Source organism: Cannabis sativa, unplaced genomic scaffold (genome assembly GCF_029168945.1).
Source record: "Cannabis sativa cultivar Pink pepper isolate KNU-18-1 unplaced genomic scaffold, ASM2916894v1 Contig7, whole genome shotgun sequence".
NCBI classification, from domain to species: domain Eukaryota; kingdom Viridiplantae; phylum Streptophyta; class Magnoliopsida; order Rosales; family Cannabaceae; genus Cannabis; species Cannabis sativa.
The window spans coordinates 9,887,803-9,903,367 of record NW_026870043.1 but is presented as its reverse complement, the minus strand read 5'-3'; the positions used below and the strand labels follow the sequence as shown (position 1 = coordinate 9,903,367).

Genomic DNA, 15,565 nt, shown 5'->3' with positions numbered 1-15,565 from the left:
TGTACATTTTACTATTAATAACATACATTATTATAACACAACTATGTTTTACTTACTAAATATACTGACACATATTTTATTTTTATAAAACAAATCGTTCAAATAATTATACTATTTTAATTATTAATTAAAATAAAAAACTAAAATATTAAATAAAACTAACACTACGTGGCTTGGCACGTAATAATCACCTAGTTTTTATAATATAGAGTGAAAAGTATAAATAAAATCTTACTTTTTTAAAAAAATAATTTATGATAAATACACAAAATATGAGATACGGTTCATAAAAAAATATTGTAATTATATAAATATTTTAAGCTAAGAAATTAATTGAGAAAATAGACTAAAAAGACTAAAAAAGTGTGTGATAACTTTTTCTTAAAAGTGACACTTTAAAATCTTTCAAAACCACTATATTTATTTAATTTTTTATTTTTTTTATCATCAACATTTTCAAAATAATAGTTAATACCAAATAAAATATCAATATCAATAATATTAACAAATTAAGTAAATATATAAATTTATTTTTTTTTAAAAAATAAATATATAATTTTATTATTCAATTAATATTCATACATGTAATTTAAAATTTATATAAATAGCCTCACGCGAAGCGCGGTCTCTTTACTAGTTAAAAAATAAGGTAAAGAGCTAAATAACTTTATATTCAAAAAGTTATTAATATGCATATCCTCATAAATCTTCCTTCATTTTTCGCGAAAAATACAAGTGTTGTAACTTTTTTTTATTATTATGTTGCAATAGGGAGCAACTTGGTCAAATAGTCTTTCAGTACTTGCAACTGAACATATAGCCCCTTTAATTTAGCCGTGTCGCTCATACTGGAGCCCTTGAGATGGGAGTTTTACTTGGGCAAGCTCAATCTCAATCAATCCCTCCCCATTCTGAAGAAATCTCCAAAAACTCCTTTGAAAAATATTAGAATAGTTGCACGTTATCATTACATCCTTTGGTTGTACTTTGCTCTTTGAGCTTCAAACCAAAATGTTGGAGAGGAATCTGATGCACTCGTTTGTCTAATATTTTTTTTGCCTTTAATGTTGTTACCATTGGCCACCTGACCTCCTCTACATATATATTAATTATTTGGTAATAATTTTCAATCAAATTTACACAAATCCATATATTCCCACTTTGAATATTGAATTAGATTGTACAAATTGACTATTTTCTGAAACCTTACTTCAGTATCACTTTCTATTACAAAAAGTTGAATATCACAACTAAGAAGCTAATGGAAGCTTAAACTAAAAGCTAATGTTTTCACGTCTCTTAAAACAAGAAGCCCTCCACTCACTTAGCAGGAAACATGATACCTATCCAAATCTCACACAATTGCACCAACACCCATTAAGCATGTAAAGTAAATCTAAGGCAACGCCCCTATTCTGAACAAATTGGGTGGTGAATCTAAGTCTCGGGTCTCTTATTAGATATCGAACACAAATGGCATATCCGTAACCATTCAGATAAATAACAAGAGGACCAGTCGACGATAACTCGAGGATGTCCTGAAAAGAAGCCCTGTTTAACTTTGTTTAACTCCCCCAAATGCTCAAATAAGAACAATTTGATGACAAAGCTGCAGGAAGAACAGAGAATATTTAACATCCGCCCACATATCAGCATTGCTCAACTTCAAAGTACAGCCCTGAAAGTAGCACAAGAACAAGGCAGCAAAAAATCCTCATAGTCATTACTACAAAGGGCACAAGTTGTTGGACAAGAAACATGATAATTATGTAGTGTTGCTGCAGTGGGAATAATGTGCTCTAAATGAAACGTTTAATCTTTCTAGGAAACTGCAGAGACCACAAGATTTCCACCAAAAAGTAAGAAAAGCAATAGTCGAAGAAGGGGGCTTCTCATGACTTGAGAAAACTAATGATAGCCCAATTTGACTGAATTGCCTTACCTAGAGAGAAACGCCAACACAAGCAGTCGTGATACACGATTGGTCTCAACACATTGGAAAGTGGACAGACATCAGTCTGTAGGAAGCAAGAAGCAAGATATTCTATGTACGGGTTGGCATATAATTCACCTGTTTCACTCATTACTGCGGTTGAAAATTGTTAAAAGTATAAAGTGTACGTTCAAAACAAGACACCAAGAAAATACTAATGTTACTCAGATAGACTTGCTCTCTGGAGTAGCGAGTATTTGTAATCTGAAAGACACGTGGGAGATGTAAAAAAGTCGTGGGAAACACACTGAAATAGACAAGGTGATAATTATTTTTCTCATTATCGTGAACCTGGAATGTCCCAATCCCAAAAGCGCTCACATGTATTCAAGAATTCGTGAATGATTAAAAGAAAACATGTCGTTCATTCATCTCGTGCTCTTGGACGAACACCAAGTCCACTCCTTATATTTCCACCAACTTTGATCATGTCTTCCACCTATGAGATATACGACTTGATTAAGAATTTACTACTATCAATCATACTTTTAAGTTTTAACAACAAATATCTAATAGTAACATAATTCACCAACTCAGCACGAATATTGGTTGAAAAATAAATTTAAAACAATCACAAAAAGATGGGCCGAAAGAGTGCTTGATAGTTGATAGAAGAAGAGCCCCCTATGTTCTTTTGTAACTGAAAATATGAAAGAACCTTCATTTTGGGAGCAAGTAACAACAAAATCACCATAATTATAAAACATTAAACCCAGGTTGGAACACAGGTTTTATGGGTAAAAATCTGTAATTTGTTTTTTTTTTTTTTGTTCTATTTTACTTAGTAAAAAAGAAATTAGAAAAATTATGGGATAAACATAATTCGAAGAAGATTTTCAGTGAAAAAAAAAAATATTTCTTGTAATCTCATCAGTAAAGTCTAATTGAGAATTAGGAACAGCAACACCGAGATCCAAAGTGATAATATTTAGAAAACTGACCTTGTGAATTCCTGCGGCGCGAAGGCCAGCAAAAGAGGCGGAGGCGAGGGCACCAACAAAGAGGGATGCGACGGCAAAAGCCTTCAAGGGCATGAGGGTTGAATGTTCGGCGCAGCCCTTTCTGACGGAAACTATACCCCAACCCAATTGGCCCACGCTCGCCGCAGCCCACCACCAGTGACTTCCAATTTTGGCACTGCCACCAGATTCGGCTTCGTACTCCTTTCCCGCAATCTCCGCCGCCGTCTCATTCATTTAGCTTCTGCTTTAGTCTTCTCGGGGCTGGCCTTCTCTTTTCTATGCTTATGGGAGGGATTACTTCACAAATACACAATAACAATACAAAAATTATAAAACTGTTATAAATAGTATTAATTATGTGGATGTCCAAATTTTTTATTTATTACCATTAATGTAATCAACATTTTCTTTTTCTTAGTTTTCCTTTCTCTTAGTTTTTTAATATTTGACTCTGGTATGTGTATAAATAGGAAATCACCTATTGGAATAAAACACTCAGAAAATTCTCATCTCTTCTCTATTTTCTTTCTCTAAATTATAATATTACATAATACTAATATTTCATAATACGTTATCAGCACGAGCCTCTAACCAAGGTATGACAATATTTTTGTTATGTGATCTCGAATTGCTTCAAAGTCATGATACACTAAATATATATATATGTATATATATATATACTCATCTGACTGAAACACATTCGAGTTAGCCATTTTTTTTTAATGAATTAATATTTATACAGTATATGTCTATGTTTATATATATCTATATAGATGCTTATATATTATATATGTGTGTTGATTTGTTTATCATATTATATTGTTTAATCTTATTATCTTATTCTATATTGTACTATATTTTGTTGTATTTTTTTTTCAAAGTTTATGTATATGTCTAATAATTTACACTTTATATTGATATAGTTTTATCCATGGCAAACCTTGCAAAACTTGATTTTGTGGCACTTGATATTTCTGGAAAAAACTATTTGTCATGGATTCTTGATGCTGAAATCCATTTAAATGCTATGGGTCTTGGAGATACCATCAAATATCAAAATACTGAAACAAAACAAAATAAGGCTAAGGCTATGATTTTCCTTCGTCATCATCTCCATGAGGGGTTAAAATCTCAATATTTAACCGTAAAAGATCCTCTTGTGCTTTGGCAAAATTTGAAAGAAAGATATGACCATCAAAAAACTGTCATATTGCCAAAGGCTAAGAATGATTGGTTGCACCTGAGGTTGCAAGATTTTAAATCAGTAAGTGATTATAACTCTGCAATGTTTAATATCACTTCTAAATTAATGTTGTGTGGAGAAAAAGTTACTGACTATGAAATGTTAGAAAAAACATATACTACTTTTCATGCCTCTAATGTGCTTCTGCAGCAGCAATATAGAGAGCGAAATTTTAAAAAATATTCAGAATTGATTTCATGTCTTCTAGTAGCTGAGCAGAATAATGAACTTTTGATGAAAAATCATGAATCTCGCCCAACTGGGTCTGCTCCATTCCCTGAAGTGAATGCTACAATTGCTGACAATCATAATCATAGTCGTAGTCGTGATCATAATCGAAGTAATAGACGGGGTCATGACCATAATCAAAGTCGCGGTCGTGGTCGCGATCGCGGTCGAAGCAATGTTTGGCATTGTAATGGTCAAAATAAAAATTCATATACTCCAATGAAAAGCACAACTACTGAGAACAAGGGAAAAGGTCCTCAAAATAATAATCATAGAAATTCTGAAAATTTATGTTCCAGATGTGGAATAAAAGGACACTGGGCACGTGCCTGTCGTACGGCAAAACACCTTGCTGATCTTTATCAAGCATCTGTGAAAGGAAAGGAGAAAATAGAAGCAAATTTTGCCTATCAAGATGATAGTTTTCTCAAAGAGCCTTTGGATATTACGCACTTAGATGTTGCAGATTTTTTTAATGAAGATCTCATTAATAACAACATGAATATCGATAATGGAGATGAGAATGTCCACAATTAGTCACTTTTCTTTGTTATATTTTTTTTTATTATTATCATCTATTTACTTTAAGGTGTTTATTTTATTTGGCATGTTTATGTAATGAACTTTAATTATTTAAGCATTTATATTTTGAACTTATTATGTTTTTTTTGTTAATGAAGTAATGGACATTTGTCATTCTATACATGATTCTACAAATAATGGTGATGATATGTGTTTGGTGGATAGCGCAACCACTCATACAATACTTAGAAGTGATAAATATTTTTCAAATTTATCAAGAATGAAGGCAAATGTTAATACAATATCAGGCACTGCAAATTTAATTGAAGGCTCCGGAAGAGCCATTATATTGATGCCTAGAGGAACAAAAATTATTATAGATGATGCCTTATTATCCACCAAATCAAAAAGGAATCTGTTGAGTTTCAAAGATATACGTTGTAATGGATATCATATTGAGACAATAGATGAAAATAATTTTGAATATCTTTGCATTACATCTATTGTTTCAAGAAAAAAATGCATATTAGAAAAATTACCTGGTTTGTCTTCAGGTTTGTACGTTACACGTATAAGTACAATAGAAACTCATGTTATTGTGAACGAGAAGTTCACAAACCAGAAAAATTTATTTGTTATTTGGCATGACCGGTTAGGCCATCCCGGTTCAATTATGATGCGTAGAATAATAGAGAACTCACACGGTCATCCATTGAAGAACCAAAAGATTCTTTTATCCAGTGAGTTCTCATGTGCTGCTTGTTCTCAAGGAAAGTTAATCATTAAGCCCTCACCGGTAAAGGTTGGAATTGAATCCCCTGGATTTCTTGAACGAATTCAGGGCGACATATGTGGGCCTATTTGCCCACCATGTGGACCATTCAGATATTTTATGGTATTGATAGATGCATCAACTAGATGGTCACATGTTTGCTTATAATCTACTCGTAATGTAGCATTTGCAAGATTGCTTGCTCAAATAATCCGATTACGAGCACAATTCCCAGACTATGCAATCAAGACAATTCGCCTTGATAATGCTAGTGAATTTACATCACATGCTTTTAATGATTATTGTATGTCAATAGGGATAAATGTTGAACATCCTGTTGCTCATGTACATACACAAAATGGTCTAGCAGAATCATTTATTAAGCGCCTCCAATTAATCGCAAGACCATTACTTATGAGAACAAAACTCCCAATTATAGCTTGGGGACATGCTATTTTACATGCTGCGGCACTTGTACGCATTAGGCCAACATCATATCACAAATTCTCCCCACTACAATTGGCTTTTGGTCAGGAGCCAAATATTTCCCATCTAAGAATCTTTGGTTGTACAGTATATGTTCCGATTGCTCCACCACAACGAACAAAGATGGGTCCTCAAAGGAGGCTGGGAATATATGTTGGGTATGAATCTCCATCTATCATTAAATATCTCGAACCCACAACTGGAGATGTATTTACAGCACATTTTGCTGATTGTCATTTTGATGAGACAAGTTTCCCAGCTTTAGGGGGAGGGGAAAAGAAACAACTGGAAAAAGAAATTATATGGAATGCACAATCATTATCTCAATTTGATCCTCGTACAAATCAATGTGAACTTGAAGTTCAAAGAATAACTCATTTGCAAAATATTGCAAATCAATTACCAAATGCATTCACTGACCCAAAGAAAATTACAAAATCACATATTCCAGCTGAAAATGCTCCAATTCGAATTGAAGTCCCAGAAGGACAATTAATTAATGATTCTAAAGCACGTTTGAAACGTGGTAGACCAGTCGGGTCCAAAGATAAAAATCCTCGAAAAAGAAAGGGAGCAAATAATCAAGATGGCCCTAATGAAGAGGCTGAAAATTTCGAGGAAGATGTTGACATAAACAAATCTCTTGAAGAGATTCAGGTACCTGAAAATATTAACAATAATGAGATCTCAATAAATTATGTCAATACAGGAAAAGAATGGAACCGACTCGAAGTAATTGTCGACAATATTTTTGCTTATAATGTAGCGCTAGAAATTATGAATGAAAACGAGGATCTTGAACCTAAATCTATCAAAGAATGTCAAAATAGAAAAGATTGGCCAAAATGGAAAGAAGCAATTCAAGCAGAATTGCATTCACTTACTAAACGCAAAGTATTTGGACCTATAGTCCAAACACCTGAAGGTGTGAAACCCGTTGGATACAAATGGGTATGTTTACGTAAAAGAAATGAGAAAAATGAAGTTGTGAGATACAAAGCAAGACTTGTAGCTCAAGGTTTTTCTCAAAGGCCAGGTATTGATTATGAGGAGACATATTCTCCTGTGGTGGATGCAATAACATTAAGATATTTGGTTAGCCTGGCTGTGAGTGAAAAACTCGATATGCGATTAATGGATGTAGTCACAGCTTATTTATATGGATCACTAGATAGTGATATTTACATGAAGATCCCTGAAGGATTTAAGATGCCTGATGCATATAATTCAAGCAATCGAGAAATGTGCTCAATTAAATTACAAAGATCATTGTATGGATTAAAACAATCAGGACGCATGTGGTACAATCGACTTAGTGAATATTTATTAAAAGAAGGATATAAAAATGATCCTATTTGCCCATGTGTTTTTATAAAAAGTTCAAGTCCTGAGTTTGTTATCATTGCTGTATATGTTGATGATTTGAATATTATTGGAACTCCTGAAAAACTTTCAGAAGCTGTGGAATATCTAAAGAAAGAGTTCGAAATGAAAGATTTAGGAAAAACAAAATTTTGTCTTGGTCTACAAATTGAGCATTTAAAATGTGGAATTTTCATTCATCAGTCAACTTATACTGAAAAGATTTTGAGACGGTTTTATATGGATAAATCACACCCATTGAGTAGCCCAATGGTAGTTAGGTCACTTGATGTAGAAAAAGATCCTTTTCGACCTAGAGAAGAACATGAAGAGCTCCTTGGTCCAGAAGTACCATATCTTAGTGCAATAGGAGCATTGATGTATCTTGCTAATTGTACAAGACCTGATATAGCTTTCTCTGTCAATTTATTAGCAAGATTTAGTTCTGCTCCAACATATAGACATTGGAAAGGGATTAAGCACATACTCCGCTATCTCCAGGGTACTATTGATAAAGGATTATTCTATTCTAATAATTGTGGGTCACAACTTATTGGCTACACAGATGCAGGATATTTATCTGATCCACATAAAGCCAGATCTCAAACTGGCTATTTGTTCACTTGCGGTGACACTGCTATATCCTGGCGATCAACAAAGCAAACTCTGGTGGCTACTTCCTCAAATCATGCTGAGATACTTGCAATTCACGAGGCAAGTCGAGAATGTGTTTGGTTAAGATCAATGACACAACATATTCGAGGAACATGTGGATTAACATCTAATAAAGGAGGATACATTAAAGGAGACAAAACTAAACATATTTCACCAAAATTCTTCTTTACACACAATCTTCAAGAAAATGGTGATATCGATGTTCAACAAATTTGATCAAGCGATAATCTTGCAGACTTATTCACGAAGTCATTACCAACATCAACTTTTGAGAAGATGGTTCACAAGATTGGAATGCGTCGATTAAAGGATCTCCACGAATGCCAAAATGAGGGGGAGTAATTTCATACTGCACTCTTTTTTCCTTGACCGAGTTTTGTCCCACTGGGTTTTCTCGGCGAGGTTTTTAATGACGCAGTTATTATGGACATCCAAGGGGGAGTGTTATAAATAATATTAATTATGTGGATGTCCAAATCTTTTATTTATTACCATTAATGTAATCAACATTCCCTTTTTCTTAGTTTCCCTTTCTCTTAGTTTCTTAATATTTGACTCTTGTATGTGTATAAATAGGAGATCACCTATTGGAATAAAACACTCAGAAAATTCTCATCTCTTCTCTATTTTCTTTCTCTAAATTATAATATTACATAATACTAATATTTCATAATAAAAACTAAATTTTTACGGAATTAAATATTTTTACAGAAAATGTAATATTTTCATATATTTTTATATTGTACTTCGGTTAATTTGTTGTTAATTTTTGGTTGTTGTTATGATGTTATTTTCTTGATACTTTTATGTAATTTTCTTATTATTTTAGTGTTGTTTTATAGAACACCCTAAAAATATAAAAAGAAAATCTTTAAACATAAAATATAAAAAATTTACAGAAAAAATAGTGTATTATATAATGGAAAATAATAGTAAATGGTCACAAATCATAATACTATGTTAGTAAATGTCTTTATTTCAAAACTTGTAGTAAAATGGCTTTTTTAAATTATTTATTATTTATATATTTTTTACCACATAATTTTTTTTTTTTAGAATTAGAAGTAAATTAGTTAAAGATTATGATATATCTACATTAATTTTGTTAAAATCTTTTTTATTTGAAAGTTATGTCAATTTTTTTAATTTTTAATGAGTTGTTATCGGTTGTTAATATATAAAGGGAAATTTACACCCATTACTGTTTTTTCCTTTTTTTTTCGTTTGTACTGTGACACGGAGGATTTTACTTTTATGCTGTTTTTCATTTTTAATTTTTTTTGGCAGTATACTGCATTTGGAAAGTTTAATATATATTGGTTTTTTTGCTTTGCACGTGTCACGATAGGGTTTTGCCACGTTTCTTTTAAAAAAAGGAAATCATTTTAAATTTTTTGATTTGACGGTTTTCTATACTTACCAAAAAGCAAGTGTACTTTTATATATTTTTTTTTTCGAATATAATTTTTTTTTTATAACCCACTCTCTCCTCAAACTGTTCATCTTCTCCATTTTCAGTTGTTCATTACAGTTTCGAGTAGTGGGTGGTTTCATCCATTTGAAAAAATTTCAAATCTCATCCCACTTTCTCAAACTTCCCTCTCATTTCCCCCCCATTTTTCTTATTTTTGTCTATAAATACCTTCATCATAGCTTCTAATGACTGTTACTCGTTCATTTCCTTCTCCAGCTAAAGCTACAAAACCCACAAAACAATCCCAGAAAACCAGACCCAAATCAAAAATGGGTAAAAAAATATTAAAGACAACCCTCCTAGCCCCACTTCCCCTTCTGCTAAAAGAAAAACTCATGGTGGACCTTCGAAGAACACTCAAGGGAAAAGACCTCGAACTGTGGTTGAAAACTCAGACTCAAATTTTGAGTTGGAATCTGAATTTGTGATGTCGCCTGTCTCTGTGAAGGTATTTTATTATTTATCTTTTATTGTTTTTGATTTTTTTTTGTTAAATTCGATTTTTCAAGTTCATATAACTGGGTATCTGTTTGTTTTTATCTCTGTATTTGTATATGTTTTCCATATCTTGTTTAATTTATTTATGTTTTTTTTTGTTGATTTTTGTTTGTTGCTTTGTTGGTGTTGTTTCGTTTTATTTTAGGGCAAGGGTAAATCCCCTGTCAATGTGTTGCCATCCACAGGTGTGGCTGAGGAAATTTCTGCTAACAGGATTGTTGAGGTGTGTGATGTTATGCATTCTGTTCTCTGGTTTTTTTTCATTGTTTTTGTTTTTATTGTTATTTCATAGTGTTTTATGTGTGTTTTAGCAGTGTTTTTATTGTTCTGTTTTTAGGATTGGGAATGCAAGTACACCCGATCTCAATTCTACCATTCTAGAGTAGTAACATCTGGTTATTACTCTGTAATTGGAGACATTAAAAGAATTCTTACTGAAAGCCAATTGGAAATTTTTTCAAAAACTGTGTTTGGTTATTTTCTTCGGATTCCAGAGTACATAATCCATTACTAACTGCTTCATTGTTTGTTGTTGAGGGAGGTTCAGCAGCCTAATGGGTTGGAGTTTTGGGTTTGTGTCCAAGGGAAATATCTTAGGTTTAGTATCGAAGAGTTTTCGTTGGTTACCGGGTTAGATTGGCAGGTTGATTCTGATTTTTATCAGTTTAAGCAAGATGATAATGAATTGGTCAAACATTGTTTTAAGGGGTACAAAAAAATTACCAAGGGTGCTATTCAGACTTCTTTTATTGCTGACAATCTGAAGGATAGCGACGATCTTGCAGTCAAGTTGGCTGTCTTGTATTTTGCGCAGTGTTATTTGTTGGGTGGTCCCCCGGGTAAAGTTGTTTCGTCAGAGGAAATAGATGTTGTCGATAGTGGTCGATATAATGAATTTGGTTGGGGCAAGCACTGTTTTGATATCACTATGCATTCTTTGAAGGGTAAGATTGATTCTGGTCTTAAGAGGGTAGTTCGTAGTGACGAGGATGGTGGGTATTACAGGTTACTGGGTTTTCCCTTGGCTATTCAATTCTGGTTTTTCGAGTGTTGCCCGTACGTTATTGGGAAACTTTCGTTCTACTCAAATGTTGGCATTCCAAGGATTTTTAATTGGCCTAAACTACCCAAGGACAAGGAGGGTCAGGTGAAAATGGATGTCGTGAACACCCTCATTTTCAATCGGTCTTTGAAAGAGGTAATTCTGTTGTTTTTTACACTTTTTTCACTGTTGCTTTAATGTTGTTTTTGTATACATTTGTTATACTTGATGTTTCAATTGTTGTTGTTATTTTATATTCTCAGTTTCGTGTGCATATTTTTTTTGGTTGTTGTTGTTGCAGTTAAAATTACGAAACATCACTCCAACTTCTGTTGAGAGAGTGAGTTTGAGCCTTAATGATTTTCTCTGGTGAGACTACTCCCGATGCTGTCAAATTCAAAATTAAAGGTGGTTCCAAGTCTGTTGGTCAGCCTGGCTTGATGGGTGCTTCTTCATCATCTGCTCATGAGAATGTCTCCCGAGTTGAGTTTGAGGAATTAAAAAAGAGTCTATCTGTTGTTGTCAGCCAGCAAGGGATTCTTATGAAATCTGTTGCTGAAATGAACAAGAAGTTGGACATTCTTATTGAGGTGTTTTTTTTATTGTCATTATTTGTTTTTTTTTTGTTATTTTTTTAGTATTGTTGCTATGTTGTCTTATACAGTTAATTAATTTTTTAAGTTTTTTTTTCACAGTCATCCCAAGGTGGTCATACTCACAATGGATATCAGTCTGAAGATGCTCTTCGTTCTTCAGAAAATGAGGATGATGAAGATTCTACTTCAGAGGAAGATGAGGATGATAAAAACGAGGATGACAAAGGAGATGAACATCATGAGGATGATATTGATGATGATGATGATGATCTTGATGGAGCTGGAATTGGTGCTGGTCAGGATGAGGCTCACACGGGGGATGTTCGTAATGATGAGGGTGTTGTTGTCCCCGAGGATGTTTCGAGGGATGATGATACCGGCAAGGTGGATGATGCCAAGAAGTCTGACCCTGTGGAACCTGTTTCAGAGATCAAACAGGTGTATATCCTGTTTGCCCATCATTTTCTGTGCTCTTTTTTGTGGATTTTGTGTTTTGAGTTTGTTTTAATAGTTTTTTAATGTTATTTTTGTTGTCAGTCTGAACTGTCTCAAGGTGTGGAGGAGAACATTAATGTTGATGCAACAATTGCATCTACTGTTAAAGCTGTGGAGAATTTTGTTTGTGTTTCTTTTCTTTTTTCTTTATAATTTGTGTTTATATGATATTCTATTGTTGTTTTACTAGTGTTTTGATTGTACTTTTTTTTTAAAAAAAATAATTCTTTTTTTTTTCCTTTTTTTTTAGATTGGTTCCTCAACTCATGTCCCTGCTACTGTTGAGACTTCTGAGAAGACTGATCTTGAAATGGTTGTTTTTCAAGAGACTCATATTTTACGTCCTCAAAAGAGGGATCGGAGGAATGGAGCTGTTTTGAAATCTCCATTCATTGAGCTTGCTTCTGGTGCATCTAAATCAGGTTCATCCTCAGTTTCTCCTGATGAGTCTGTTTATAAGGTGGTTAAATATGTGCGTGGTTTGTGCCCGTTGGACAACAAGATTGGTGAACCTGTTGATCCGCAATTGGAAGCTGAGTTTGTCACTTGGGTTGATACAGGTCTTAGAAAGCATAAATCTAAGTAAGTATTTTTGTAGGTGTTTTCAGTTATATATATCTTATTGTTTTCCATTTATTTTTAATTTTTTATTTGTGTTTTGATGTTTTTTTATTTGTTTTTTTGTTTAGCACAACAACTAATGTGTATTGTAAGGGTAAGGACACAATATTTCCGCCATTTCGTTTTGGTGTTGAGGACATTAGCAACAAGATGTGGTTTCACAACCTTGCCTACCCTAATTGTTTCCTTACCAATTCTGTAAGTTTTTTATTTATTTATTTATTTATTTATATGTTTTTGTTGTTTATTTCATTTATTGTACGTTTTTAAGTGTTGTTCTGTTAGTTTCTTATAAGATTGAAGGATTTTTTATTATCTTTTTTTTTTTTTTTCTGTCCAGCACATTGACATTATTTTCTACTATCTTCGTAAGAAAATAATGTACTCAGCCGAGCCGAAAATCAAAGTCACCACAACTGATTGCCTTTTTTGTTCTAGCATAACAAGCTTGTATGAGAAGTTTGTTGAGAAAAACAACGATATATCGGTGTTGTCTCTTTCTCACAATGTGGCCCAGTACATCCGTGGTGGTAAGATATTATGTGCCACTCCTTGGCATTTGGTTGATCATGTTGTTATGCCTATCAATGTAAAATTACAGGACCATTGGATTTGTGGTCGTCTAAACATAGCTGAGCGGCGGATATATTTGTACAATTCATTGCGTTCTGGAAGGTATATGACAGCTGCCAAAGAGGCTTGCAAGCCTTTTTCTGTTATTTTACCATATTATTTCTCTATGTTAGACTTCAAAGGCCTTCGCAATGAAGCTAAGTTTAGCACGATGGAACCGTTCCCTATTGTTGCCGTTGATGGTTTACCCGAGCAGGTCACAGCGTAAGTTTTATGTATAGTGTTCAATGTTTTTCACTGCTTGTTTGTATTGTTATGTTTTTCTTATGTGACTTTGATTTTTATTAGTGTTCTCATAGTGTTTGTGTTTGTTTTTCTTATTGTTTTTTTCCAGTGATTGTGGTGTTTTTGTAGCATCATTTGCTGAGTATTTCATTGATGGCAAACCCATCCCATCCTCTGGTTTTGATGTGGAAATTCACCGCGATCGTTTGGTTGTGTTGTTTTATCATTATGGGATGAAGAAGCAACTTGAGAACATTGAAAGTGAATCCGAGGCCCCTCCCAGCCTTCCCAAGAGGTGATTTTTTTTTCAATCAGACTGTCATTGTTCTTATATTTTTTTAATGTTGTTTTAATGTTTTTTTATGTTGTTTTCGAAAACAAAAATTGGTGTTCAGTTATGTTTTTTACGTTTTGTGTGGACAATATGTAATCTTTATTTCTGTATGTTTTTTTTCCCTTTTTGTTATGTACGAACAAGTTGTTATGTTAAATTTGTTAGTATTTTCATTTCACATCACATCTTTTTATGTTTTTTTTTTCTTATAGTTTTTCTGTTTTTTTGAATTCAAATATTTATTTCATTAATAAAAAAACAAACCGTTTCAGTAATAAACTTCATATATATATATATATATTCAATTTTGTATCAAACATCTTTTAATATCCGATCTAAAGTATCATCAAATACCAATGTAATCAATGTTTTCAAATAAAAACTTTAATCCCTATTTATTTCAGAAATTTAAATTCCTCAGTATCTCATTCTCAAATGTATGTGTAGTTTTCTTTTGTTTTTCCACTGTTGTTCTGTTGTTGTTATTATTCCCTTCTACGTCTTCTGCTGCATGTTCTCTTGTTATGCCCCAGTTCCCCACATTTGCTGCACTTGTTGTGTAACACCCTAACTAACATAGGCGTATTACGTGATTTTTGAACATACTGTGCAGCTCGTTGCTAATCAACGAGGTTTATGGAAAAACGTGATTAATTAAAAAATTTCGCTTTTTAATTAAACTTATAAAACAATATTACAAAAGACTCGGGATCCCGATTATAAAATTATTTACAAAAGATTTAACTGTTTAACTGATACACAAAATAAATGTCGCCTAGCGACCAGTTACAAAAATCAGCCTCAATGTCCCGAGGATCGTACGCTCCAGGCCTAACCGCCCCGACATGTACAATCTTCACAAGCTCGCTCACAGTCCATCAGCCTTAGCCTTGCCTTTACCTACACATAAACGTAAAACTGTGAGTCGACAGACTCAGTAAGAAAAGCATAATAATACTCATACATAATCCCGGTTATGATCAGACGCCCATACCCCTGATCATAACCCTAACTGCCGTGTCCAACACGATACTGAGTCCCGCTATTGCCGTGTCCAACACGGTACTGAGCCACTACTTCCATGTCCAACATGGTACTGAGTTTTGAACGTTCATAGGGACGGTACTATTGACAAGTATCCTCCTGATCGGTCGAACCGGTCATACTCCGGCTGCTGGTCATACTCCAGCCTGTACCGACGGGATAGGTCAATAGTACGGAACCACCAACCAAATGTCAGCCTGATCGGTCGAACCGGTCATACTCCGGCTGCTGGTCATACTCCAGCCTGTACCGACGTGACAGGGTTGGATGGTTCGAAGCCAACATACATAACTAATGTAATCTAACAGGCTTCCTACATGCACGCTAAACATGTAATCTACATATGCATACTGTTATACT

The 15,565-nt window shown here is 33.6% G+C and overlaps 2 protein-coding genes across 5 annotated transcripts; one reads left to right on the top strand and one right to left on the bottom strand.

Annotated features, from left to right (window-relative positions):
• Positions 1-1,135: 1,135 nt before the first annotated feature.
• Positions 1,136-3,278, bottom strand: LOC115717077 (uncharacterized). 4 transcript variants are annotated; one of them, XR_004011680.2, is made up of 3 exons: positions 2,935-3,278; positions 1,943-2,432; positions 1,136-1,829 (listed from the first exon to the last, which is right to left on the bottom strand). XR_004011680.2 is itself a non-coding variant. In XM_030646016.2 (2 exons), exons 1-2 carry the CDS (start codon positions 3,187-3,189, stop codon positions 2,358-2,360), a joined length of 330 nt encoding a protein of 109 aa, XP_030501876.2. In that variant the 5' UTR covers positions 3,190-3,278; the 3' UTR covers positions 1,136-2,357. The 4 variants fall into 4 exon arrangements, 1 of the variants encoding a protein (XP_030501876.2); XR_004011681.2 differs by having other exon boundaries at positions 1,136-1,678; XR_004011682.2 differs by having other exon boundaries at positions 1,136-1,609.
• Positions 3,279-9,698: 6,420 nt separating this feature from the next.
• LOC133033424 (uncharacterized) lies at positions 9,699-14,445 on the top strand. The gene is made up of 3 exons (XM_061108141.1): positions 9,699-12,930; positions 13,038-13,167; positions 13,310-14,445. Exons 1-3 carry the CDS (start codon positions 12,659-12,661, stop codon positions 13,808-13,810), a joined length of 903 nt encoding a protein of 300 aa, XP_060964124.1. The 5' UTR covers positions 9,699-12,658; the 3' UTR covers positions 13,811-14,445.
• Positions 14,446-15,565: the final 1,120 nt, after the last annotated feature.

Excerpts from the sequence above, each read along its gene's own strand:
- LOC115717077 (XM_030646016.2), bottom strand. The coding sequence starts at position 3,189 with ATGAATGAGACGGCGGCGGAGATTGCGGGAAAGGAGTACGAAGCCGAA. Across the intron at positions 2,433-2,934 it reads GCGCCGCAGGAATTCACAAG|GTGGAAGACATGATCAAAGT; the intron begins GTCAGTTTTCTA and ends TATATCTCATAG.
- LOC133033424 (XM_061108141.1), top strand. The coding sequence starts at position 12,659 with ATGGTTGTTTTTCAAGAGACTCATATTTTACGTCCTCAAAAGAGGGAT. Across the intron at positions 12,931-13,037 it reads CTTAGAAAGCATAAATCTAA|CACAACAACTAATGTGTATT; the intron begins GTAAGTATTTTT and ends TTTTTTGTTTAG. Across the intron at positions 13,168-13,309 it reads ATTGTTTCCTTACCAATTCT|CACATTGACATTATTTTCTA; the intron begins GTAAGTTTTTTA and ends TTTTCTGTCCAG.